Source organism: Tiliqua scincoides, chromosome 2 (genome assembly GCF_035046505.1).
Source record: "Tiliqua scincoides isolate rTilSci1 chromosome 2, rTilSci1.hap2, whole genome shotgun sequence".
NCBI lineage: Eukaryota > Metazoa > Chordata > Lepidosauria > Squamata > Scincidae > Tiliqua > Tiliqua scincoides.
Window position 1 is genome coordinate 186806312 of NC_089822.1, and position 26696 is coordinate 186833007.

At 45.0% G+C, this 26696-nt stretch overlaps 1 protein-coding gene and 1 pseudogene across 1 annotated transcript in view; both read left to right on the forward strand.

Moving 5' to 3' along the window:
* The first annotated feature begins 17245 nt into the window (after nucleotides 1-17245).
* Nucleotides 17246-17365, forward strand: LOC136642962 (5S ribosomal RNA; annotated as a pseudogene).
* Nucleotides 17366-19191: 1826 nt separating this feature from the next.
* The window catches only part of TCF7 (transcription factor 7), a 150189-nt gene continuing 142684 nt past the window's right edge, over nucleotides 19192-26696 (forward strand). Inside the window, exons 1-3 of the mRNA XM_066614867.1 lie at nucleotides 19192-19428; nucleotides 19563-19629; nucleotides 20601-20707. Coding sequence (XP_066470964.1) covers nucleotides 19192-19428; nucleotides 19563-19629; nucleotides 20601-20707 — 411 coding nt within the window. The remainder of the gene's footprint in view (nucleotides 19429-19562; nucleotides 19630-20600; nucleotides 20708-26696) is intronic.

Genomic DNA, 26696 nt, shown 5'->3' on the forward strand with positions numbered 1-26696 from the left:
TGGTTGGCAACCTTCAGTCTCGAAAGACTATGGTATAAGCCTACAGCACCCAGTATTCCCAGGCGGTCTCTCATCCAAGTACTAACCAGGCCTGACCCCGCTTAGCTTACAAGTTCAGACAAGATTGGGCATGTGCAGGGTCTATGTCCAAGGAGAGCCACTGGTAGCCAGGTGGCTTATAGGAAGGTAAGTAAAAATGGTTGTTTACTTACCTCTCCTGGTAAGTAAAAATGGTTGTTAGTTACCTCTCCTCTTATGCCATCTGGTTGCTCCGCCACCACCTCTCCTGGTAAGTAAAAATGGTTGTTTACTTACCAGCTCAGGAGTGTGTGACTCCTTACTCATTGGTGAGAGCCCACGATGAGGGTGGGAAGGCACTGGCCTTCCCATCAGCGTCCCTGGCAGCTCAGTGCTGTCTGAGTGCCTTTTACAACTGGCACTGATTGCTCTATGGCAGGGAGCCCACCCATACTATGTTTCTGAGTGAGTCACTGTTCTAGGTGCATCTTCTTGAAGGAGTTATTAAATAATCCCATCACACCCAGTGCCACGGAAGCTGATTGGAAGTCACAACCAACCTCTTCAGAGTTTTAATTCTTGAACTGGCAGATTTTCCACAACACACTATCACTTATCTCTTGTACCTTGGCACACAGTTTGGGAATGATAGCCCTGTGCAAGCTCAGATCCTTGCCTTTCTGCTAACTCCTGTGCTCCAGGATAAGCAAGAAAATTAGGCTGCATCAATTATGTTCAAATGTCTTCCCCTCAGGAGAACACCTTCCCCGACAATCCATCAGGGGTGCATATCAAAAAGAATTATGTCCATGGACTGTGCACTTCAGAAGTTCAGAGAACTGGAGCTGATAATGAGAATTCTATGGAGTTTGTCACAGGAAGTAAATGCTCCACATTCTCCAGCAAGAAGAATGCCATTTAGAAAATCTCTCAGTGTCATTTAACCCCACACTCTTGCCTGACTCAGCTCCCAGTCCTGTTTCCTCTGCAGGCTGTAATTTACTAAATCCATCTGCTGGTTTGTGGAAATGCTGCATTTCAAGGGTCTGATATATAACAGGAGGTCAAAGAGCGATGAAGGCCCTTTCATTTTACAGTGACTTGAAAGAAAAGCAAAAAGGAAACTTATATTTAGGAATAGACATGATTAACTAGGGGAAATCATATTCGGGCATTCCAATAAATGGAATGGAGTAGCTTTTACCTCCAATTAAGCTCAACTTGCTTCAAGGAAAAAAATATTTATATACAAATATTAAAAAAGCAAAGGAATGCTGAGCTTCACCAAGATGAAAGACTTTCAACACATAATTTATGTTTAGTCTTTATCATCCATAGAAATACCTCTATAAATGAATGGGCACCCAGACACGATACCTTTCTTTTGTCACTGCATCTTACTTCCTTTCTCTACAAGTTTTTAACCAGCCTGTGATTGATCAGCTATTACATTTTATAACTGATTTATCTCCCACCTTTTAATTTTCCCTAAGAATGTCATTCTTCCTATTATGCATTTGTATCTGTAGCTAGGAAGGCTGCAATCTTGGGAGCCTCCTTGAGTCTCAGGAAAATTAATGGGATTTAAGTCTGCATAACTCTGGGTACAGGATTATAGCCTAGCATTTGTGGTGATGGTTTGATAAAAAAAGTAGACAGACACTGGAACTTTTATCAAGCTGGCGAGAGTGGGAGAATGCGAAGGCTGAAAATTCTCACCGCTCTTCTTCAGGCTGAAATAGTTCTACTCAACTCAAAAAAGTTTGCATGAAACAACCAGCAGAAGAGCAGTAGCAACAGAAAGTATCTCTTGCCTTCCTTTTAACCTACACATAAATGCATTATGTTGAAGGAAGGGCTGGTATCTATGTTGTGGCTACTGCTGTGTAGAAGGTGATTTAAACAGATGCACATGGTAGCTGTGATCATAAGAAGCTGTTTTATGAGTCAAAAGCCATATGTAGTCCACATATGTGGGTCTCTTTGTAGCCCAGGACCATCGCTCTGACTAGGAAAAGTCCTAATCCTAGTCGTCTGAGATTCTTTAACTGGAGCTGTTGAGGTCTGAATATGGAACCTTATATAAATAAAGCTATGTTGTGCCAGTACCACTTAACTATGGGCTCCCCCCTTAATGGTACAGACCTGTAGCTCCCATAGCCGGCCTTTGACCTGGCCACTGTTTTCTCAGTATGTGAAGCTCAAGTGACATGTTCCATGGAATCCCATGTCTCTTTTCTCCACTTTTTAAAATCAAGACCAGTGTGGAGCAGGCTGTGTGTGAGTGTCAGGAAGACAAGTGGGGAGAAGCTGCATGACCCTGTGGTCTTTTCTCAGCGCTTATCATGCTGTTTTCTCACGCAACACAGGAAACATGCTGGATCTCAGTGTCTTCCCCATTTCTTTCCCCTGTAGGTGTAAAAGCAGCTTGAGGAAGGTGATTTGAGCTGGGGAAAGGCAAGAAGGGAAAGGGTCAAGCAGCCTCTCCCCATTCACCTGTTCTTTAACTCACATGCATCCTGGCTCAGGTTGTTGTGGATAAAATCACACTATAGAGCAGCCATTTTCAACCACTGTGCCGTGGCACACTGGTGTGCCACAAATGGTCCACAGGTGTGCCACAGGAATTGGAGGGAAGGTCATTTATTAATAGGGCCAATAGGGATGTGAGGCCTCCACTGGCAGCATGGTGTGCCTTGGTAATTATCAAAAACCTGATGATGTGCCTTGACAATTTTAGTGCCTTGTCAGTGTGCCGCGAGATGAAAAAGATTGAAAATTGCTGCTATAGAGAAAAGAGTCATCATGGAAGTACCGGTAGCTCCATGGAACACTGGTTCCTGCTGAAGTTGCTCTGCACAAGCAGTAATGGCATGTGCAAGGTGCGGTTTTCTCCATAGTCATTTGGGAATTGCCAGGATCCCCCTGGCTTACCTGGGGGAAACCTGGAGGGAACAGGCTTGCAGGGCGAGAGGGGGGCTCAAGGCAAGGAGGAGCTCTGAGGCCAGCTGCAAGAGGAGTACTAGCCTGGAGAGCGGAGGGGGGAGCACCACTCTCCAGCCTTTTAGCTTTCACAAGCAGGGAAGGGCAGGAAGCCTTTTAACCCTCCCATGGAGGAAGTGGCCGGGCCTGGAGGAGCTGGTCATGATCAGAAAGCCCAGCTAGGCCAAGGATGAGTCTGGGTCAGGCAGCTGGAGGGAGCAGAACCCAGCCTGCCCATGAACCAAGACTGGTTAGGAGCCAAAAAGCCCTAGCAGCGGGGGGAGAAGGGCCTGGGCGACGCAACCCCCTTTCCCCCACACTCTCTGCTGAGGCCCTGGTGGCTGGGTCGTTGCTCTGGGAGACGGAACCTCCAGTGCCCCGCTGCCATCTCTCGCAAATACCAGGGTCCCCCTCAAGCCAGGACCTCACAGGTATATAATCCCTGTTGACATGGCATGGACAAAAATCACATGATCTGCAGCGTGAACCTTTGCCATGTCAATTACTCAGCAAATGGAGCCAGTTACCCTATGGAACAATTAAAGCAGCCTCCTCAGTGATAGTCATCACACATACACTCACTTAAAACCACCGTGGTCGTCCTGGCGGAGGATCTCTGGCAAGAAAATACAATCCTCAGAGAGGTTTGGTCCTACATTGCCAGCCCTTAAGCACTCTGGAATAACACATTTGTTCCGCCTGGCTTTTAATGAATTTTAGTCTGACTCGTTTTGGCGGATGTGGTTTTTATTATTGACCAGTCTTTTAGCCGGAACGTTAATTTTACCTGTCATGATGGTTTTATACTACTGGGTTTGTCTGTTTTTGTTGGGTGTTGATTTTTTGTTGGTCCATATTTGTATTGTGAACTACTTGGTGCAGGTTTTAATTTGGAGAAGTGTACATGTAAACACACACACAGGGAGAGAGAGAGAATATTTTGATTTTTAGAACGTCTTTGCCTCTTCAGTTAGTTTCAATTTTCATCTAGCTAATAATCAATATCATACAATTATAATTATATATTTCAATTGTATAATATCTATATAATAAGTAAGGAATTAATACATTCACTGAATATTAAAAGAAGAATGCTGAAATGTAGGATTTATAAAGCACTCATTTGATGTTGTAACCACAAAGATCTCTCGTCCTTTCTGTGGGTGTTCCTCAAAGACTGTGGAGTCTGCTGGCTTCCGGTCAGAGTGAGACGTTTCTGCAGGGGTCAACTCTTCCACCTTTCCCTCAGAAGAGGCTTCTTCTAGGTCCAGGGTTCTGACATCTTACTACTGTCACCTAATTCCCTGCCACTTTACTTCTCTTGACAACTAATGAGGAAAATCCACTCACTCTGTATCCTGTTCATTACTGTTGTTTGGCTGGGTTTGTATGTATGTTCCTTGTGGTCAAATTATGAGGGGTTACAGGAGAACATAGTACAGTCCTGGGCAGAGGACCTTAGGTGCTGTTTTTGTAAGGCTACAGGGAGGGCAACCTCCAGCTAAGTTTGGTGGTGGAGCTTGTGGATTTCATTAAGAGCCCCCCCCCTCCTTTCTCCCCCTTTCCATAGCTCAAGCACTGTACAGACCTACGCAACAGACTTAGAAGTCAACTTCAAATACAGTTACTTGGCTAGAGTTCACCAAAAAAGAACTCAATTTGAATACGGTTGCACAAGAGGACAATTTAAACTGTACGGCAGTGGGGGGGGGAGATGCTTGGTGATGACATATGTATTTAACACTACAAGTCTTTTTTTTCCCCCTTCTGAAAAAGAGGAGCTGGCCAGCAGCCCTAGGCCTGTACCCTTGCCAATGACAGATGTCTGCACACATACAACACTTTTCAGGACAACATACTACTGAAACATGTAAGTTTAAAAGGCCTTTCTTTCTTTCTTTCTTTCTTTCTTTCTTTCTTTCTTTCTTTCTTTCGAACAACTGCTTCCATTACAAGGTTCTGCCTGTTAAGCATGGACTTCACAGCTTCTTTCATTCTTTTTCTTCAAAATCCATTCTATCATTTCATAAATGACAGAAAGCTCTGTCACACCCTCGCTGAATGTATCCCTTGTGAAGCGAATAAACCAACAATCCTGCAGCATTTTGCTTTACAGATTGTCCTGGAAATGTTGATTCACAGTTTCCCCGAGGTTAGAAGAAGCTTTTGCCCTTCTGCATGCAGTGGTTTGGACGGTGGGATTGTTTCAGATATCTCTGGACTTCTATTTAAAAATATCATAAATGGCTCACAATCACAGTAAGGGCAAACAATCACACACACAAACCTTGGTTGAATTAAAAGAAAGTTTGTCATGACTGCAGTTTGACAAACTTTCAAAGTTTGAAAGTTTGTCAGGGCTGCAGTCCTATGCATACTCCCTTGAACTGAACCCCACTCCACTCCATGAGACTTATTTCTGAGCCAATGTGCATAGGACTGTACTGCCATTGGTTTTAACAGTGCTTAATTATGACTAACTTCACTTACAGTCAGGGCAGGCTTTAAACTGATTGGGTCAAGTGCTTCCAGTGGAGGTCCACACTAGGGTAAAAAAAAATTTTAAAAATTAACATTTTCACTAAATCATTTCACAGTCACTAAAACAAATGGTCGTGTAAATATTAACTTTTCCAGGGAAGGGAAGGGAGAGACAGGGAAGGATGGAGAGGCAGGGGGACATTAGCAGTGAGGGAGGGAAGCCTTTGTTGCCTTGCTTCAGGCACCCAAAGATCTTGGACTGCTGCTGTCCATTAACAAGTCTTCACTCCTATCTTCTGTTATCCCCACATACGGTAGGTATTGCCACATAGAAAATGGAAGAAACAATCCAACTCTATTCAGACAACCGTCTATTTCGGCATACGAAGTTGAGGGCAGAGCACACAGGACTGGGACCACTGGCTCTGCCCTCCTGACCATACTTTCACCTGAAGCAGTGCACAGAGCCCCTCTCCCACTTCCCAACAGATAACTGCTCTGCACACGTTTGCACTGCTGGAGCCAGGCAGCAGCAGTACCTTTGCTGGGTCTGAGGCTGCAATCTTACACACACATCCCTATCCTATCGGACACAGTGGGACTTACTTCTGTGTAACCATGCATAGGATTGTACTGTGAGGCTTCAGCTGGGGACAACAGTGTTTGGTTGAATATACCCTGCAGAAACAGCATCCAGGACAGGCACACTTCCCCCCCCCCCCCAGTAAATGCTTGTTGAAAGTTGTTCATTAGCTTGCTGGAAACAGAATATGTTCAAGTTTGCACTTCAAAGAGCCTCTGCTGGGAATCAGAGAAAGAGCCACACAGGGAGCAGCTTGTTTGCTCACTTCACAATATAAGCCCCACTTGCTCAATAAAAAAAAAACAAGCGTGCCTGTTTGTGGCAGAGACGCCGCCTGTCCTCTTTTAAGCAAACCGCATTCTGCAGGGAAGACCCATCCCCAGGAGAACTCAGAAGGAACAGGCACAGATTTGCTAATGCTGCTGTTCAACTGGGGAATCTAGGCATTAACCTGAGAGTGAAATACTATTTTTTTTTAAACCTTCAATAGGCTTTCAATAGAAGTTTATTTCATTTAAAAATAGTGAAACAGAGGGTTCCACTGAGATCAAAACCACCATGGGGCAAAGTATGGAAGCCCCTTATTGCCCCACTATGGTTTTGCCCTGTTTTGCACACCCCACTTGCTATTTATTTCTAAAGCTAACACTGCTCTGAATGGCATTACACGATTAAGCACAGGTTTACCTTTACTGTATTCTTACAGTGGTGTTTCGCAAGGGAAGAATAACTGGCTGCCCCTACTCATCCTTCCCAGACTGTTACCTGCGGTTTCCCATGTGTCTCTTTTAGATGGTAACCTCTTTTGGGATGGGGAATCATCTGTTAATTTTTTTTTAACCTGGGTAAACTGATTGAGGCCTTTTTGGTTGGAAAGTGGTAAACAAATAAGTAAATAAATTTGGCAGGTGGAGGGTAGGGCATAAATCTTTAAAATAAATAAAGCATTTGCAGTTGTAGGAAAGATTAAAATAATAGGAAAGGGGCTCCTTCTTGTCACCGCAGGCTGCCTGGCATACAACAGAGAGATAACTAGCAGCCCTTTGGGGCTTTCTGTAGAAGCACGTCTGGGAACGACACCCCCTTTCTCTTAGTTTTGCCGAAACAGACAGCTGTGTATGTAGGAGGCTAATGAGATCCACTGGAGGAGGTTCAAATAAGCAGGGATCCAAGCAGCGCTGTGCTATTCCCACCGGCAACCATCAGTTCCCAGCCTTCCTGGTTCCAGATCCACCTTTCTAAATCCTCCACACCTGCTCCTGCCGCTGTTGGCTGTGTGGCTGGTTTCTTCCTTGCCTTTCCACACATCAGTGCTCTCTTCCATCCCTAGCAGGTGTGTGCCAAAGGCTGAACTTGCCCTGCCATGCTTGTTCCGCTGAGCACAATGTAACTGGGTTTTTTACTTTGGCAAAGTGGAAGGAATTGAGACATAGGCACACTCCTTGTCTTCACATCACATTGGTTTATAAGTCCTGGGCTTGTCCAAGATGCTGTTGGTTTTTAGTATTCACTGTGACTGAATGCAGGGACTCCATAATGGTTATAAATTCTTTATCCTGCCCTTCTTGTTCTCTTATGACTCTCTGGTTTGCATGAAAGTGGGGTTAAAATAGCATTTCCCTAAGCACAATGACCATTTGTACGGACCATTCTGCATCCAGTCTCACACTTTTTACAGCATTGTTAATTAATCTAGATTAACTGGTTTCCAACTGAGAGTTATGGAACATCACTTAGAATTATTTTCAACCCATTAAAATGCCTCCAACTAGAACATAGTCGAGGAAGCTTTGTGTGCATTTAGCTGTGTCTTGCAGAGGAGTTTAGCTGTCCTCATGAAGAACATAAGTAGTTCCCTGCTGGATCAGACCATGGATGAACCCTTGGTGTGGTCCAACATCCTATTTCCCACAGTAGCCAATCTGAAGCTTTGAGGAATTCTACATCCAGATCATCCCTCCCTTGTATTCCCCAGCAAATGATATTCAGTAGCACAGGTCCTTTTGATATGGAGTTAGCACACAGCCATCATGACTGATAGCCATTGATAGTTCATCCTCCATAGATCTAATGCCCTTTTCAAGGTATTTGAGGGAGTGGCCATCTCCACATCTCATGACTGCAAATTCCATAAATTGTACCCTGTGTGAAGTATACCCTTTTCTCTGTCCTGAATCTACACTGTCTGAAGTCTCGTGTTGCTTGCAGAAATAACTTTTTGCTAAATCAAAACTCTGAAATGTGTCACTTGGAAAGATGCAGGGATTTGAATTCTAGTAAAGCAAGTTTCACAAGAGAATAAAAACACAATAACAATGACTAATATTATGTCCTGAAAGACAGAACTTGGCTTTTCAGACATATTCAAATCTATATTGTGTATATTTTTTCCAAGAATTGTCAGGTGGATGAGAAGTAATGGTTGGTTGGCAACCTTCAGTCTCGAAAGACTATGAAAAGTAATAGGAAAATGCAAAATAATTTTCAAGTTGCAAACCTATACATACATACTTGGAAGTAAGTTTAATTGAAATCTATGGTGCTTAGTCATAAGTAATATGCACAGGTTTGAGCTGTGAATGTTTATTTGCATATCACCAGGGGTAACTGTAACACATGTACATGCCAGTGCAATGCTCCATCCTAGTGCATCAGCTGCCTGTGCTTGACATTGTGGAGGTATCAAATCAACAGTGCTTGTTAGCTGTACAGAAATAACAAGAGCCCCAACAAATGTAACACTCTCTCTCTCTCTCTCTCTCTCTCTCTCTCTCTCTCTCTCTCTCTCTCTCTCTCTGCAGACCTGCCATTAACAAAAAGGGGCAAATGCCCCAGGCACAGAGACTTGTGCACCTCTAAGACTACCCAGAAGCCTCTCTGAGGCTCCTGATGCAGTCGGAAAGTGTGCTTCCAGTTTGCGGGAAGCACAGTTTAAGAGCCTGAGAAAGCTTCATTAGGCTTCCCTGGTGTGTTCTGGAGTTGCGCGAGGCTCCATGCGCTCTAGGGAAGTGGGGGGGGAGGTGGCAGGATCTGCATGCGGGGAGGCAGCGGCATCCTACGGGAGGCCCCATCATGGACCTTTGCCCCAGGGTGCTGGGCTGGGGAGGTCCGCCACTGTGTGTGTGCATTATTAAGAATATTTATATACTGCTTTTCAACAAAAAGTAGTTCACAAAGCAGTTTACATAGCAAAATAAATGACTAAATGTTTCCCTGCCCCCTAAAGGCTTACAATCTAAGAAGAGATGCAGAAAAGACATCAGCAACAGCCACTGGAAAACATGCAATGCTGAAGTGAAGAGGGACAGTTTGTCTCCCCCGCTAAATATAGCAGGACCCACTTTAAAAGATGTCTCTTTGCCCAGTTAGCAGGGGTAACTGGATAATTCATATTCTGCATGAATAGACGCACAGCCCAATCCTATCAAACCCTATCTTCCATTGATACAGCCACATCAATGGAGCACACGCTGCATCCTATGGGGGATACCCCAGAGGTCTCTGAATAAGGGAACACCCTTTGCTAAGGGGTATCCCTCCATTGCCTGAATGGGTCTACTTGGACCTACACCAGTGATTCAGCTGGCCCAAGTCCAAGTGGACCCTGGAACGGGGATAGAGGCTGGGAAGGGAGATAGTGGCACCCCTGATATCCTGTCACCAGTATCACTTTTTTCCCCAGCCTTGATCTGCCTTCCTCCTTGCCCTGGTCTCTACCATATTCTGCCCACCTCCACCTCCTGTTTACCCCCCCCCCCCATGCTGACATCCTGGCATCAGGGTTTGTGGCAAGGCTACTGACGAGTGGCTACAGCCGCCTGCCTCTTGTAGCAGTGACCCAGCTGCGCAACAAGGTGCGTCACCATTTACAACACTACACCACTGGAAATGAGTTCCAGCAGTGCAGCAGGCCTATAAGAGTGGGTTCTAATTTCCTGAAAAATGTGTCGCAAAACAGTGTAATGAAAAATCAAAGCCCTCATGTTTGGTAACACATTTTATGCAAGACTCTTGGATAACAGTGACATTAAAAATCAGAGCAGTATCACTCTTTCCCTGTCTCCATCCCTTCTCTTGTCTTTCCTATGTCAGATTTAACATTGCAAGTTCCTAGGGGCAAGTACATGGCCTCTTATGTTTTGTGAAGCACCATGCACGTTGATGGCACTATAGATAAATACATTGAATCCAGCGGATACTCCAAAGCACTACAGAAACTGTGCCTGAACAAACACAACTGCTCACTTTAAAAAAAAATCTCCACTTGCGATTAGAGAGGCAGCCCAGCAACTTTAGCATGCCTAGTGATAGTTGAGCGTCTTATTTAACTTCTAAAGAAGAGGAAGACAAGACAATCCAGCATGCTAGAGGCACAAAGATGAAGACATCAGAAATTGTTTTTTAATTCTTAGTTGGCTGCATCTTTCTGAAATTATCAAAGTGGAAAAGCTAGATTAATTTAATCACCTGTGCAACTCAAACAATGTAAAGAAAATATTTAGTGCCAGACTGTGGGACTTTTTCCTTGTAAATAATACAAATCAGCCAGTGACGTTCCATGTAGATATGATCTGACATGTGTGCCAACCTCGTTTCACTTTGATGCTGCTCCAATAAGATATCCAAGAATTTTTTTCAGTGTAGCCATTTTTCTTGTTGACTTTGTGTGTTAGGCATTAATCATATTGCTAACTTGACTTTTGTGTCTAAAGGATCAGTTCTAGTTAAAGGGATTTAAACTGCACAGTCATGCTTTTCCGAATGTTGATCTTTTGGCAGTTTTGATGAGATCCTCCAGGATTCCAAAAATCTGAGGGTAGCCCTGCTGATAACAATCTTTTTATTCCTAAAGTCCTACTCAGGTATAGAAATTGGGCGGGGCAGCCAGGCTCCTGGCTGGGGCCACAGCCAACTTACTGATGAGGCAACAACCTTTGGTGGTTGATTGGCAACCCACTCTTGATGTTCTGCTTCCTCCTGACACAACTAACACCCCACTCCCCCTTGCCTGATCACAGGGTTGTTGCCACTTCTACTACTGTTCTGCTCTCTGGCTTTTGAAAAGACAGAAGATGGGGAGGTAAAGGAAACACGGAGCCAGAGGGGATCCTCCAACTTTGAAATGTTAAATTCATTTAATACTGCAGGAATACTATGGGGGAAGGGGCAGGGCAAGAGAGGGAGAAGGGAGACACTGCCAAAGTGCCAGGAGCACCCAATTATCATGTGGGCTTCCCTTTTACGAGGGTCGCTGCTTGTAACGTACATCACTTACAGACGCCATTTCGAAACACTGCTGCAGCTACGCTATCTGTCTGAAGAAACCAAAAATTTGTGTGTGCACTCCTGAAAATTCAAATAATGTATATCTAAAGTTTCACATTCGTACCATTACTGTAGGCTGAGAAAAAAAAATGTGGTGCATTACTTTCTGGGCGACCCTCGTATTATGCAGGCTGGATACAGAGCTTCTGTGGGCTTTATCAGATCTGTTGGCCTTATATTTGACACCTCTGCCCCAGCCCATCATTCCACTCCTCTACAGTACACCTTCTGCCTTTTCAAATACCAGGGAAAAGAAGGAGGAGCACTGGCAGAAGAGTGCTTTAAAAGAGTAATGGATATGTTCAGCAATTGTATTATTGTATCATTGGTTTATTATTCTCCAACAAATGAGGGGGGAAAGTAAAAGAGTAATTGGTAACTTTTATGTAAATTGCATATACACAACAGGGACTAAATGTGTACACCTGTGAGCCAAACAAAAATGGGTTAAGCACCCTGGTTTACTTGCTGTCATAATAGCTAATGCAGGGTGTGAGTTTTCAGGATCACTTAAATCAGTGTAATTATGATCACAAAAAGTTCACCCTGAGCCAAAAGAACTCTGCAGAGCAGTCTACATAGGTGGAATTTGGAGCATGACTGCATTTTGAGGAGGAGCACCTGCTGCTGTAGGCAGATATTTTAACCAGGGATGGTTGAGTCAAGTCACGAGTCTCCACCCCTCCCCCACAACTCAAGTTGAAAACAAGTTCTAATGGGGGCATGTTCTGAGTTGCCTGTAGCATTTTCATGACTCAAAAAGACTAGAGTCACAAGTCTTTTTGATACATGTATCAGGTGCGGGGGGGGGGAACAAGGAGTGCTGCTCGAGTGTGTGTTACAGTTCTCTTTAAATGTCCCCATTCCATCTGTAAACAAGGGGGGCAGGGGTGGGACTGACTGCAAGAGAGAAGAGACAGAAGTGTCAAGAGGGAGGAGGGTCACACGGAGCAGCTGCGAGGGTTACCAGGAAGACCCAATCCTTTGCAGTTCTGCTCAGAAGTAATCCCACTGCAGCCAGTCATTCAATGGTGCTTTTCCCAAGTTACAACATAGCTCACAACAGCCATGCGATTGGAAAGTGTGATCTCTACAAACCTCCCTCCCCCCCCCCACTTCCCCACCTCCTTTTTCCCTGGGCTTCTCCAGCCAATTCAAAGGCAAGAACCCCCCTTGAACTCATCCTTCTGCCCTCTGACAGACACAAGTCTGCATGTGTAGGAACCAAGTGCTGAGTCAGGGGCCCTTTGATTCAAGCATTTTGCAGAGTCTTTCATGTGACTCGAGTGTACACAAGTCAGCAAAGAACACTGATTTTTTTGACTCAGACTCAAGTCACCTGACTTGAGTTCCCATCCCTGATTTCAACTACAATTGTTCCTCTCGATCTTTATACTAAGGCTGTGCCACAATCCTTGGCAAAAAAGGGCAAAACAACACTCTGGGAGAGGGGACAGCACATCCACTCGTTCCACCCTAGCTACTGTTCTTGGGATACTACCATAGTTCAAGGTTGGTCACCTATTCAGCCATCCCACATGACTTTTTTAGATGTACTAGGGGTGACAGATGGGAGCAGCACACCTATCTAATACATTCACTAGCAGGAGAAGTAGCTCTCTAGGATAGTGTTACTTTTGTTCTGTTGGGTCAGCTGCTTCCCTCCTGCCCCAACTTACCTTATGTTCTTACCTGGAGTGCCTGGGGAGGGTCCCCAGACTGGCAACAAAAGCCTCAGGAGGAGGAGAGGCTGCCAGGACCCTGGGCACACCTGCCTAGCTGCCTACTCCACCAAACACAAGGGAAAGAAGGGAGGAAGGGACTAGAGCCCCAGGCCCCTTTAAGGCTCTCACAAAGGAAGTGGGAGGAGGGTGAGGGAGGGAGGGTGGAACAGAGAGGGCTTCATAAGGGAAGCCTGTGATGAGGGCAAGGTGTGGAGTAGTTCCTGTTGCCATTGCTGAGCACTACTCTCAAGAGTAGCTGTTACCCTGCATATGCCTGATCTCATCTGATCTTGGAAGCTAAGCAGGGTCAGGCCTTGTTAGTACTTGGGTGGGAGACTGCTGGGGAATACCAGGTGCTGTAGGCTTATACCATAGTCTTTTGAGACTGAAGGTTGCCAACCACCCTCAAGAGACAGAGAGGAGGAGAAGGGTGCTGTAACCCCCTCCCTCTGGTCACCCTGGTGAGGCTCCTGAGGCACTCCCCTCCACCCTTCATTAGGCCTCCTCTCCCTTGCTAGGAGGGCCTGGGGGGCAGGGAACAAAGCTCCACAGATGACAACTGCCCTGCCCCCACATGAAGCCTGACATGTTCATCCTAGTGGATGGTGCTCAGCTTCCAAACTAATAAAGTTGGTATCTTTTATTTTTCTGACTTCTTATCACTTGCCACATTCTGTTTTCTTGATCACCAAGTGAACAGAAGTCAAATGGACATGGAATGCAGTCCCATGTAGGTTTACTCAGAGCAGCCATTTTCAACCACTGTGCCCTGGCACACTGGTCTGCTGTGAATGGTCCCCAGGTGTGCTGTGGGAATTCGAGAGAGGGTCATTTATCAATAGGACCATTGGGAGATGTGAGCCCCCATTGACAGCACAGTGTGCCTTGTCAATTGTCAAAAAGCTGATGGTGTGCCTTGACCATTTTAGTGCCTTGCCAGTGTGCTGCAAGATGAAAAAGGTTGAAAATCACTGACTTAGAGGTAAGTCCATGGGGTTTGGTGAAGGTAAGTAAGTAAGTTGTAAGTAAGCATGTTGAGGATTTCAGGCTGTGTTGTGAAGCCACCAAAGCTACCTCATTTGTAGGAATCCAGCACTGTATCCACAGCACCCTTTCACCCATCTCCTTGGACTCAGGCTATCTTTTTTCTCAGTTGCTCTTCTCCCTTCCAAAAATCACTCTGCTTACCCCCATATCAACCCTTTAGATTTCCAACAACTGAACTCCAGCTGTGCCCCATACCTGAGACAAATGTCCCAACTATCCGAAGGCTGGACTGGTTCTGCTTGGCTTTTACAACATTGTCAGACACCTTCAGTAACTTGTGTTTACTCTCAGCAAACACAGACTGACGCTCTCAATCCCATTTTTAAGCCGACAGAGTAAGCAGTTTTGGAACCAAAGACGCTGGTTTTTATTGTCATTTTTGCTTGCCAAGAAATCTCTCTTGTGGCGTCTTGAAAATCAGGATCACCACTTTGTAATTCAAAATCTATTCTACAGAGGAATCCTCAAAAAGGACTTTAGAGTAAGGGTGGTTGCTCAATTTGAGGAACACAGTTTGCAAGTTATGACTTCCACGTACTAGGCTGCTTTACATGAAGTCCCAAAACTCATATAAAGGGACGACAATTAAAAACAAATTTTTAATGGATTATTCCGGCTCTTTTCTCCTATGTCTCAGTTTGAATATAAGTTGGCTTTATCTGTGTTACTCAGGGTCTTAAATCTATTAGATCTGTGTCCACTAGTAACGCCGGATAAAATATTTGCTCTGTTGGAAGATTATGTGATATTTGTATTCTAAGCCTCACCACAGTGGGTTTCTTTAAATAGAAGCTATACTTTACTCCTAAATTGCTGAAGGCAAAGGAAGCAGCGATGATGTTTATGAATGTTTAAATGCAAATGGAACTGAGAGTGAATGCTATGCAAGCGAACATCAAAGGCTCACCAAAGACTCTGCATTAATGAGCCTCTTTGTTTCCTGGATCATAGATTACAACAGGTTTCCAACTCATTGCCAAGGTTTTATCTCCATTTGGGAGGGCTGTAAATCTCAGATGACTTTTTTTTTTCCCTCTCCCCAGTCACATGTAAAGCAAGAGAATCATCTGAAAAGGAGAGAGGGAAAGACCAAAAAGGAGGAGGGGAAAAAAACCAAACTGGAAGTAGCAGATATTTTGGATGCTCTTTCCTTCTCTCTTCCCTTCTTCGTGGGCAGCCCTGGGTTGAAAGCAAACGAGCTCAGCAAGCAAGGCAATTAGCGGAGGGGGATTTCGAGTGTCCTGTTTAGTCTACAGGCGTGTTTGTTGTGGTGCTGCTGTGCTGGCCCCCGAGATCGAGGGAGACAAGCTCAGGGGAAGCCCAGGCAGTTGTGACTGCGCCCAAGCGAGCTTTCCCTCAGCAGATCCGCCTCGCAACCACGAGGATCACCCTACTCCAAGACAGAGAGGACACCTCGTGTGCCCCGAGTAGTTATCTGAGAGCCCAACCCTAGGCATGTCTACTCAGAATTCCCATTAAAGGCAATTGAGCTTACGCCCAGGTAAGTATGGATAGGATTGCATCCTTGGAGCCCACTCCCATGCATGTCTAATCAGAAGTAAGTCCCATTATATAGTCAGTGGGGCTTACTCCCTGGTAAGTGTGGTTAGGATTGCAGCCTTAGAGTCCAACCCTAGACATGTCTATTCAGAAGTCCCATTACAGTCAATGGGGCTTACTCCCAGGTAAGTGTGGAAAGGATTGCAGCCTTTGAGCCCAATCCTATGCATGCCTACTGGGAAGTAAGACCTATTACAGTCAATGGGAAGTAAGTGTGGCTAGGGTGGCAGTCTTAGAGCCCAATCCTATGCATGCTTACTCAGAAGTAAGTCCCATTACAGTCAATGGGGCTTACTCCCAGGTAAGTGCGGATAGGATTGCAGCTTGAATGGCGTGGGGGGGGGGGAAGACTGTTGGCTTTTCTAGCAGAAGAGTTTCGATCTATTCTGAAGCCGCCACCAAGTAGATCTTTTCCCCCAGAGGAACACAACCTTTCAACCCAAGCGGACGTGCTGGAGGTAATTGAGGTGTTGAAAGTGACAATTACCTGCGATGCTGAGTTCTAAAGACCTATTTACTTGGAGTCATTCAAACCATACGGGAAATCTGCACAGCTCAGCTCTAGCATGCCCCGGGGGAAGGAGGGAGGGAGCGCAGTGGCTGTTTCCCTGAACCCCCCCTTGCATACACTAACTACACCGTCGCCTGCTCTGTCCCCAGCGTGATCTAGGAGTAGGAATCTCCAGGGAAGCGGGGCGAGATTTCCTTCCCCCACCCAGACAACCCGCCCCAGATCTTTCGATGACGCCCCAGACAAGCGCCCGGTGTTTTGGAAACTGACTAAGAAGATGTTAATTTCATGTTTCCTGAAACGTGCCCTCTGGGCAAGTCGGGGGAACCTCATAATTTTGGGATATCCAGTGCGCCGCCTGTGCTTCGGAAGGGATCGCGCGATCCGAGAAGCAGATGGGAGGAGGAACGTCTAAAGGACTGTCGTGGGAATGTTGCCCAGGCGATCATTCCCGAAAACTTCTTGGGCAGACTTGCCTTCTTCGCGGGGAGGCAGGAGGCGAGCGACAGACAAGCTCCAAGACAGACACAGAGAGCATCGCTGTCCTCCCAGACTCCAGGAAGGCCAGATGTTTACACCAGCACAGAATGGGCCCGATTCTTTAAGTCCTGTTGAAATCAATCGCCAACCCACAGCCCAATCCTATCCACACTTTCCTGGGAGTAAGTCCTATTGACTCTAATGGGACTTGCTTCTGAGTAGATATGAATAGGCTTGGGCTCACAGAAAGAAAAATGGGGGTGGGGAGTGTGTGTGCGGGGAGGGGAGAGATTCACCTCTAACAGGTCGTCCAAGCTCAGGTGTGGTTACTCGGAAGTAAATCCCCACTTGGCTCAATGGGACTTACTCCCAAAGTAAATGGGCATAGGATTTCACCTTGGGTTCTTGTCATCAAAACTCATTCATGGGGCTTGGCTAGTGCCCCTTTTGTTGAAAACTTGAGTTGAGTTGGGGGGAAAAATGTTCTATTTATTTATTAAGATAATAATAAATATAATAAAAGGGGTCATAAGTCTCTTTATTTGAAAGTACCCTGCACATGCCCGATCTTGTCTGATCTCGGAAGCTAAGCAGGGTCAGGCCTGGTTAGTACTTGGATGGGAGACCGCCTGGGAATACCGGGTGCTGTAGTCTTATACCATAGTCTTTCGAGACTGAAGGTTGCCAACCAGTTCCCCGGAATGGGGGGCTGCTTCCAAGACAATGTGTCCGGGCTTGAACTGGGAGATAGGTGTGATCCCAGTTAGGAGCAGCGAATAGGTCGGGGGGGCATTCAGTGCGCAACAATGTTCCGACTTCAGGGCCATAAGAAACGCTGTAAAGTGTAAAAGCAAACGCAGATCGCCAGATCCTAATGCGTGCTAACTTGGTAGTAAGCCACATTGTGCTCTATAGTAGTTGCGCCCAAATAAATGTGCACAGGATCGCAGCCTGAATATGCTATGAATAACTGGACGTTGAGGCATGGATAGAAAACCGGTGTCCGGAACACACATTATAGGGGTCGAGATCCTATTATCATCATCATCCTCATGAACATCCCCCTCGCTTGAAGTTGTTTCTACGTTTGCTGTTGAAAAGGATCAGGACTGGTCCGTGTGATTCAGAGTCCAATCCTATGCACGTCTACTCAGAAGTAAGTCCCATTATGATCAATGGGGCTTACTCTCCGGAAAGTGTGAATAGGATTGCTGCCTTAGGCAACTAACCAACAACTGGGCAGGGTCGTCATGTTTTGCTGGATCACGATGCACTATAGAGCGCCCTAACACAGGATCCCAGCGCGAGCTTTAGTATATCCGCAACCACAGTACTCCCAATGTAGTTCCGATGGATGGTCCTTGATTCAGAAGCGACTCCCCGGAGTTCAGGCAGTGTGAGACCTGTCTGTACCCAGCAAGCGTGCATCGGTTTCTAAGACCCGCAGGCACACCAAATAAAGAGGTTTGTGACACCTTCAAGAGCCCAACCCTAGGCATGTCTTCTCAGAAGTAAGCACCATTCTATTCAATGGGACTTACTCCCAGGAAAGTGTGAATAGCATTTTAGTCGAAGGCTTACATTCCCATGCACACTGGGAGCAAGCCCCGTTGAACATAGTGGGACTTACTTTCGAGTAGACCATCTTAGGATTGGGCCGTAAGACTACTGTCCTATCCACACTTTCCTGGGAGTAAGCCCCATTGACTATAATGGGACTAAATTCTGAGCAGACATGCCTAGGATTGGGCTCGGACGCAAGTGAGCTTCTGTGCACTGCATGCACACGTGTGTATTTGCGTGTACACACACAAGGCTCCGTTTCTTCTTCTGACCCTTGGCTGTTTTATGTCCTGCAGCTGCAAAATTGGGGGACCTTTTTCGTGCCTGGTCCATTCTCCCCTCTCCCTCCTCCCCCCACCCCTCCCCTCCCCCATCAGAGCAGTACAGGTTCTAATTGCCTGCCCTGGGCATCATCCTCCCTCCTGGCCTTGCCGGAGAGCTGTCTCTTTAAGGCAGGAGCGCGTTGCGGGGGAAAAGAGTCGCCCGGCCCCTCCCCGCAGCTGTCAATCAGCCGGCGGCTGCTTTGATGTCGCAAGGCTTTGGCTGGGGCTCTCTTGCGGCTCGCGCACTCACAGGCGCTCGCTGCCTCTCCCAGTAGAACGCTCCGGCCGGCGCGCGGCTGCTGCTGCTCACACGGGCAGGACTGGCCGCCGCTGCTGCTGCTGCTACTACTTAATCAAACTTTCCTGGGGCTGGGAGGGGAGGGACGAGCAAGCAAGGGGGTTGACTGCCTGGATCGCTGGGATTGTCTGGTCCTCCCTTTTGGGTGCAAAGCGCCTTCCTTGGCCCCACATCAAAAGAGGAGGCTGGTGGCCTGGAGGTGCGGAAGCAGCCAGCCGGCCCCCCCTTGCAAAGCCCTGCTCTCCCTCCTCCCAGCCAGCCCTCCTCGTCCCAGAAGTTCGCCTGCTGCAAGCAACATGCCCCAGCTCAACAGCGGCGGCGGGGATGATCTGGGGGCCAACGACGAGATGCTCGCCTTCAAGGACGAAGGCGAGCAGGAGGAGAAGATCCAGGCCAACGTCTTCACCGAGGGCGATCTGGCTGACCTCAAGTCATCCCTGGTGAACGAGTCCGAGAGCAGCAGCAGCAGCAGCACCAGCAGCAACCAGGCTTCCAGTGGAGCGGCGGCGGCGGCAGGAGGAGCCCATGCCGAGGTGAGAGAGGGACGGAGCCCCGCTGCACCCACCACAAAGGACTCTCTCTTTCGCCAGCCCCGGGGCATTCCAGTAGGCCAAACTGTTCTTTCCTCCCACCCCTGATTCCCTCCTCTTTCTCACCCTCCACACAGGCAATCCGGCGCCTGCAAGATCCTCAAAGAGTTTATCAGGAGAAACTCCCGGATCACATGGAAGATGGTGAGTGCTCAGAATCCATTCATTCTTCCGTGGCTCTCCCGCTTCCCACTGCCCACCCTTTCCCCTCTGCTCTCCTGCTGAACTGAAGGGGGGGGGGTTGGCAACAGTAGTCAAGGGGAAAACATCAATGCCTTGCTGCTAAATCAAAGCATGCAAGGGGGGCAAACGAGAGGGAGGGACTCTGGATTGGTAGTTGAAGCCCTTAGCTACCTCAGCACTGGTGATTTAAACTTAATAAGTCACTCCCACTGAAACTGAATCAATATGAACAGTTTTCTACCTTTCCCAATGGTCAAGTATTTGAAAGATGCTTAAGTCATTGCTGCCCATTGCGTATGTGCAACAGGGACCAAATGTGTACACCTGCGGGCCAGGCCACAATGACTTTTAATAGAACATTTCACAGCAGAATGAAGAAATGCAGAATGGGCAGGGGTGCAGAGTTAGATTGATGCAACTCTGCCTCTGAAGCCAAGCAGGTCAAGGCCTGACAAGTACTGGGATGGGAGATCAGTCAGGAATCCAAGCAACCTCCAGAAGGAAAGACAGGTGCAGTGCCAATGTCTGAAATGAAACTCAGTCCCCAAGCAGGGAGTCTCTTCACCTCATCTGCTTTAAGCAAAAACATGTACCAGATCCAGAAAGGTGGAAGGCAGAGAACACACAACTTCAGTCCCACACAACTTTAATCCCATGGAGGGTACTCAACTTCAGTCCCATCCCACACACTCAAGCATAATCCCATTTGTGGCTTCTTTTTTACCGATGATGGGGACATTCAGTTGTGCCTGCAAAAAAAAAAAAAAAAACACATCGCAGTCAGACTGAATAGTGTTGTCATTTTTAAACATGCAGCTATGCAGAGATGAAATGGAGCACCCTTTTATAAAACTGCAAGCATGGAGAGGGAGGAGTGGGAATCAGCTCTAAAGCAACATTCAAATGTTGAACTTCAACTTTAATGTTAACAGGCTTGAAACATCAGGACCCAGGGATGTACAAAGGATCAGCTTACTCTGGATACCCTTTCCTCATGCTCTCTGACCCTTACCTGTCGAATGGATCGATGTCACCTTTGGTGAGTACCTTCCCCTTGGTTTCATGGAGCTTTCTAATATTTCATACCATCATACTTATTAGTTCACAGTAGTTGCAATGCTCATGCACATGCTTTTCTGTCCCAAACATCTTTAATATTATGTACCAAGGACAAATGGTAAGGGATTTTTTTAAAATAGTAAAAGAAGAAATGCAATATAGTCTAAATAAAACATTGCTATTTAATTTTGAGTACTTATTTTTTCCTTTCATCTCACAGGTTCAAGATTTTCTGTTCTATTGGTTTTTAAGCTGATCAGAACCTATCAGTCAATGTCTTTGAAATTAAATGGAACTTCCAGGCAACTAGGGTTGGAGTGCTAAAGATTTGTTTTCATTCATGAGCATGCATGTATGGGGATGAGGGTCATGTGCATTCAGGGACTTTATAGGGCAATTCCAAGCATGTTTATTCAGAAATACTGTAAACTCCACTGACTTCAATGAGCCTTTTTCCCCTTGTAAGTGTGTTCAGGAGCTCAGCTTTACTTCTCATTTATTTATTTTTTTCCCAATTCTCTTTGCACAATAGGCTGGTTGTGAGATTATTTCCTGAAGGCAAATGTTTTTTGGGGAAAGTGATTTTCATACTGAAGGACCCGCTTTGTTTTCACAAGGATCCAGAGACAGAGTAGAAACTGACTTTAAGTCATTTCTCTACCATTATTGCATACAGTTATAGGTTGTAGAGGAACTTTATTTCAGTACTCATTGCACGTTGTAGCATCTAATATCAAAGCTATATTTTTTCTCACATAGATGAAGCTGTGTACCTACAGTAGCCATGTCGATAGGGTAGGTGCTCTCCCCCCCCCCCCGTTTGCTCCAGTACCAGCCTGATTCAGATTTATTCAGTTCCTTGTATACTCTTTGTAATTGCATTTTGAAATTCTGCTGGGGATAGCAATGGCTAAGGCTGCAATTCTTTGCACACTTACTAGGAATAAATGTCACTGAACAGAATGGGACTTCCTTCTGCATATTGAAGTTGTCTTGTGATCTCATTCACATTCGTCTTAAGCAGATCCAAAATCTTTCTGTTTAGTTTAGAAACTGTAATCCTGTGAATATATGAAGCTGCCTTATACTGAATCAGACCATTGGGCCATCTAGCTCAGTATTGTAAACACAGACAGGCTTCCCAAATGGATCTTTTCCCAGCCTACCTCAAGATGTCAGGGATTGAACCTGGGCCCTTCTGAGTACAATGAAGGTGCTCGACAACTGAGCGCCATTTGTAAACAGAAATACTGAATAAGCCAGTTCCGTAAAAAGTGGCTATGTGCTATAAAACCATTTTAGTAGTGAGCAGCATGGCAACAGTGCATCCTTTCACGTTATTTTAATTCTGCAAGTGTCAGGGTATGACTTAAGCCCACTCAGTAGGTTCTGTGAGCATCAGAAGGACAAGCTCCATGCAGATGTGTTTTGGGGTTGGCGTGTTTTGTGTATCTAAACTACAGGAAGGTGGTTGCAGTTATTTATGCATTTTTGAGTTCACTTGCTTCTGTGCTACAGGTAGCATCTATCAGTATTTATTACTTGAAAAGGAAAGACATATTTAGTAAAATAGTGTCCTTTTCTGTTTGCTGTTTTACTCCCAAGTTCCTTATAAATGTTTTCAGATTGTAAGCCCTTCCAGTGGCAGGAAACTATTTATTTTGCTGTGTGAACTACTTTATCTTTTTTTTGGGGGGGGGGGGGCGAAAAGTGGTATATAAATATTCTTATTAACAAGCCTCTCATAAATTAATCAAATAGGGTTTTCTTTTTACATACATGTACTTCAATGAAAACTTAGCTCCAAGTATTCTATTAAATGTGTGGTACAGTCTTGCATGTTTACTCAAAAGTAAATATCCAGTGGGTCTTACTCCTCAGTAAGTGTGCCTTGAATTGCAGCCTCAAACACACTTTTTGGCACTTGAGGGATGAAAATAGAGACCTGGATTGTGTTGCTGTCTACATGTATCCTATTTAAGAAGCCTGTATGCAGACACCAAAGGATAGATGCCCAAGAACTTCTGACCATTTTCCCATGCGCGATACTGTTTCTACACTCCTCTTGCTACAGATGAGCGAATAATGGTCAGAAAGTGATTGCTTACATATTAGATTTATTCACTTGCTTGGGTGGCTTGAGTGTCCTGTGTCCTGTTGGCTCTGCCTAATGTTGAAGTTATAAACAGCAAGTTTCTCAGACAGGTGATGCCGAACAATCGTTTTAGAGAAAACAACACTTGCAGCATCAGATGTAAGTGGTAGAATTTTAGATGCTTATGAGGAAATGGTATAAAGTCTCAGTGGTAGAAAATGTATTGAGGATAGGTAGGAGAGAAAATGGAGCAGATCAAACCCATGGTACATCTCAGATTCAACATAAGATGAGCAAAGGTCCATCTAGTTCAGCATCCTGTTTCTTGACATGATCAGAATGTGTGTTTGGGAAGCAAGGTATGAAGGCAACATGTCTCTCCTGTTGTTGGTTCCCTAGCAATTGGCACTGGAGTCTAAACTGTCTCTGAATAGGGATTTCATTTAGTTAATTCCACAAGTTAATTATGTTGTATGAAGAAGTACAGTCTCTTGTTGGTGACCCCAATTTCTACTATTAAGACTGAGAGAAGGGGGGGCAGGAGGGGAGGAATCTCTATTCACTTTTTCCACACTATGCATGATTTTATAAACTTAGGAAAAAAAGTCAAATAATGGGGAAAATCATATGCCTACCTCACAGCGTTGTTGTGAGGGGAAAAAAGAGAGGAAGAGCTATGCACACTACCCTGAGTGAAAATATTTTCACATTTCTATACCACCTTTCCTCCAAAGAGCTCAGGGTGGTATACATAGCTCTTCCTCTCCTTTTTCCTCACAACAACCCTGTGTGGTAGGGTTGTTTTTTTTCCTATTTTTTTCCCTGTTTTTTTAAGTGATTTTTTTTCCTAAGTGAAAAAGCCCCAGATACTATAATCTTTTCTCACAGGGAAAGTGCCCCAATTATTTCAGTTACCTTCTTCTGGACTTTTTCCAGTGCTGTGATATTCCTTTTTTGAGGTGATGTTGTAAACAACCAAAAGGATAAACACAAAAAGGGGGGGTGAAGAGTTTTTTCCATCAAAGATCAAAGGAGTTTTCCACACGAAAGCTAGTAAATGCTGTTGTTAATTTAAAAAAAACTCTTATTCAGACAAAGAAAGAAAATTACCAGTGTGAGATAAAAGAACAATAGGAGAAGTCATGAATGAAATAACAGCATACCTTTCTAACAGACTGAGGCAAAAGAAACTAAACAATTTAGCCACATTTCCTCTGGAATTTTTATTTTCTTCTCAAAAGTAATTAAACCTGCGGTCCTAAATGCATTTACCAAAGAGTAAGTCCCGTTGAACCTGGAAGGAGCTGGAGGGAGTAAGCATAATTAGGGTTGTGCGGGATATTGTATAGGCATGATGGTGGAGGGCTGAAAACAGTGTAATATCTGAAATAAAATTTCCATATGTGAATTCACATAGGTAATGTTGGGGGGGGGGGGAAAGCGGGGAGATCAAATTCTTCTATTTATAAAGTTATGATGCCTGATCCAAGAAACATCAAGAAGAACAGAATGCTGTGTCTGACAGCCCCTGTGTCTGACAGCCCCTGCTGTCAGACACACATACACATGCAGGCTTGTCTAAGAAGTGATCACCATTGTCCAAGGTAACAGTGCTTGTCACTAGTTCCACAAGCAGAGGGGTAAAGAAGACAACTGAGATCAACTCTCTGTTCCCCTCAACGAGTTATTGGCACCTCTAGAACTGACAGCATTGATCACTAGTTGATAGAAAAACATGGCTCATAAAATATTTTGTACTGGATATGAGAATCTCTTGTCCTTTGTAGTCTCTTGTACATTCAGGAGAGCTGATCCACACTCAGATTGGCTTCTCTGGACCAGGGGGCTGCTGGTAGTTATGAGAAGGTGCTAGTTTTGATCAGACCTGAAATTCTAAAATTTCTTGAAGAGTGATGTTGAGTTTTGACAGAGAATTTTAATAATATCTCATAAAAATATAGTCTCAGTTCATAAGGAAATTAAAAGAGTGAAGGGGAAAAAGAGATCGCTAGATTTTTTGGGGGGAGGGGTCTTCTCTTAAAGTTTATGTGGCAAACATCTGTTAACTCACCTGTAGGCACAAATGGTTTTCGAAGGCCCTGGCCTCTTTCCCCTTAAGGGGAGGGGACAGGGGGAGGCAGGGAGGAGGCAGTGACGTGATCCCCAGGATCACACCGCTCAGGGGGGCTACAGGAACTGGGATGCACTCGCTGGTCCCTGCAGCAACCGTCCTGGGGTGCTGGGAGCCCTGTGCGAGCATCTGCAGGGCTCCCCAGCTCATTAGAAGTGAAAGTGGAGTGATCGCATTGAGTAGAATAAATGACACCATTTTCAAACACCTCTGTTCATGAAGGAATGATCTGTAGGTCTCTAGCACCAGGTCAAAATTCCATGCAGTAAAAATCCTGGACTATCTATTTAGGTATGAAAGTAAATCTTACCAAAACCAAACTTTATGAGCAATGTGGTCAGCACATTATGTGGCAAACCAGTAATTATAAAAATAGAGATAATAAATGTCTATAAACCCTTGATAATTTATTTTGCTAGAAATAAAATAGTAATTTGAGAGAATTTGAGAGTAATTTGAGAATTTTAAAATTCCTTTGTATATAAAATTATAAAAAATTGTTTGCCTCCTTTACTCCTGATATTAAGAAAGAAAAAGGAAACAAGCTATTGGAAGAATATTCCCATCTTAACTTTCTGCTGGAAGGCAAAGTTTATTGAGCAATATTCAAAGGTGTGATATGTAGTAGAGCACCAAGTATTGCATGGGGTATACAAGCACTCACTAAGCAAAAAAAGAGGAGCTTTTGTGGAACGACTCTGCATGTTGTGTGGAAATGTCACTCGTGCTTCCTGCTTCACAGCTGCCACATGACATGCAAAGTCAGCCTTGAAAAGCTGCTAGCTTTACAAAATTCTGCTTCCGCAAAATGTATCTGAGCAAATCGGAGCAGAGGCTGATTCTCTGAACACTGGGACCCGAGTACAGGTCCATGAATTACTAAAAACATGGTGTCTTCTTGTACTTGCTGGATGCAGAAAAATGAATTAAAATCTGTCTGAAATATTCTGCATAGTATAAGAACTGCAGTACAATTCTATACATGCCTTCTCAGAAGTCCCATTGACTTAATATACAGGTCCAGCCTTGTTATACACGGATCTGACTCAACACGAATGACCCCTGCAAATGAGAAGGAATGTGCTGATCCCTGAAGAAGGGAAAAATTGCACCCCTTTAAAATCACAGTTTAAAAAACTGCTTTTTACTGTTGCAGAGAGAGTCATGCAAGTGATTACAGGTATAACCTAAGTATCCACAGATTTTTCTATCTCCAAGTTGATGAGAAGGGCCCTTTAAATTAAAGGAAAACAGTAATTTAATAATGCCAGAGAGGGCAGCGGCTGACAATCCATCAATATTCTCTCTGCAGGCTTCACTCCTCCCTTCCCCCTGAGCAGTGATTATCACCTTCTCCATTCTTTCCCCCTTGCTGGGGCTCCTGGTGAAGGGAGGAGGCTCCTAATGAAGCCTAAGGGCCTGGAGACAGACAGATTGCCTCTGTGTGCATTTCAAAAGGTCAACAAGGCTGTTTTAAATCACCAGAGATAAGAAACCTAGTTTTTAAAATTAATTTGCTATAGTGCATTTTTTTGCCATCCAGATAATGAGTGTTGACCTGTAGTTGTCCTTTGTATGCTTTTAGTGGTATGTGTGAGAAATTTAGATTTAAAATCTATATACAAATAAAATTAGTTACAGCTATATGTTAATGGGTCCATGAAGCTACTAAGGGTGATACTATTCTAGTATAAGAGAAAGTGAAGGCTAACCTAAGCTTTACTGATTTGGATCACTAACCTA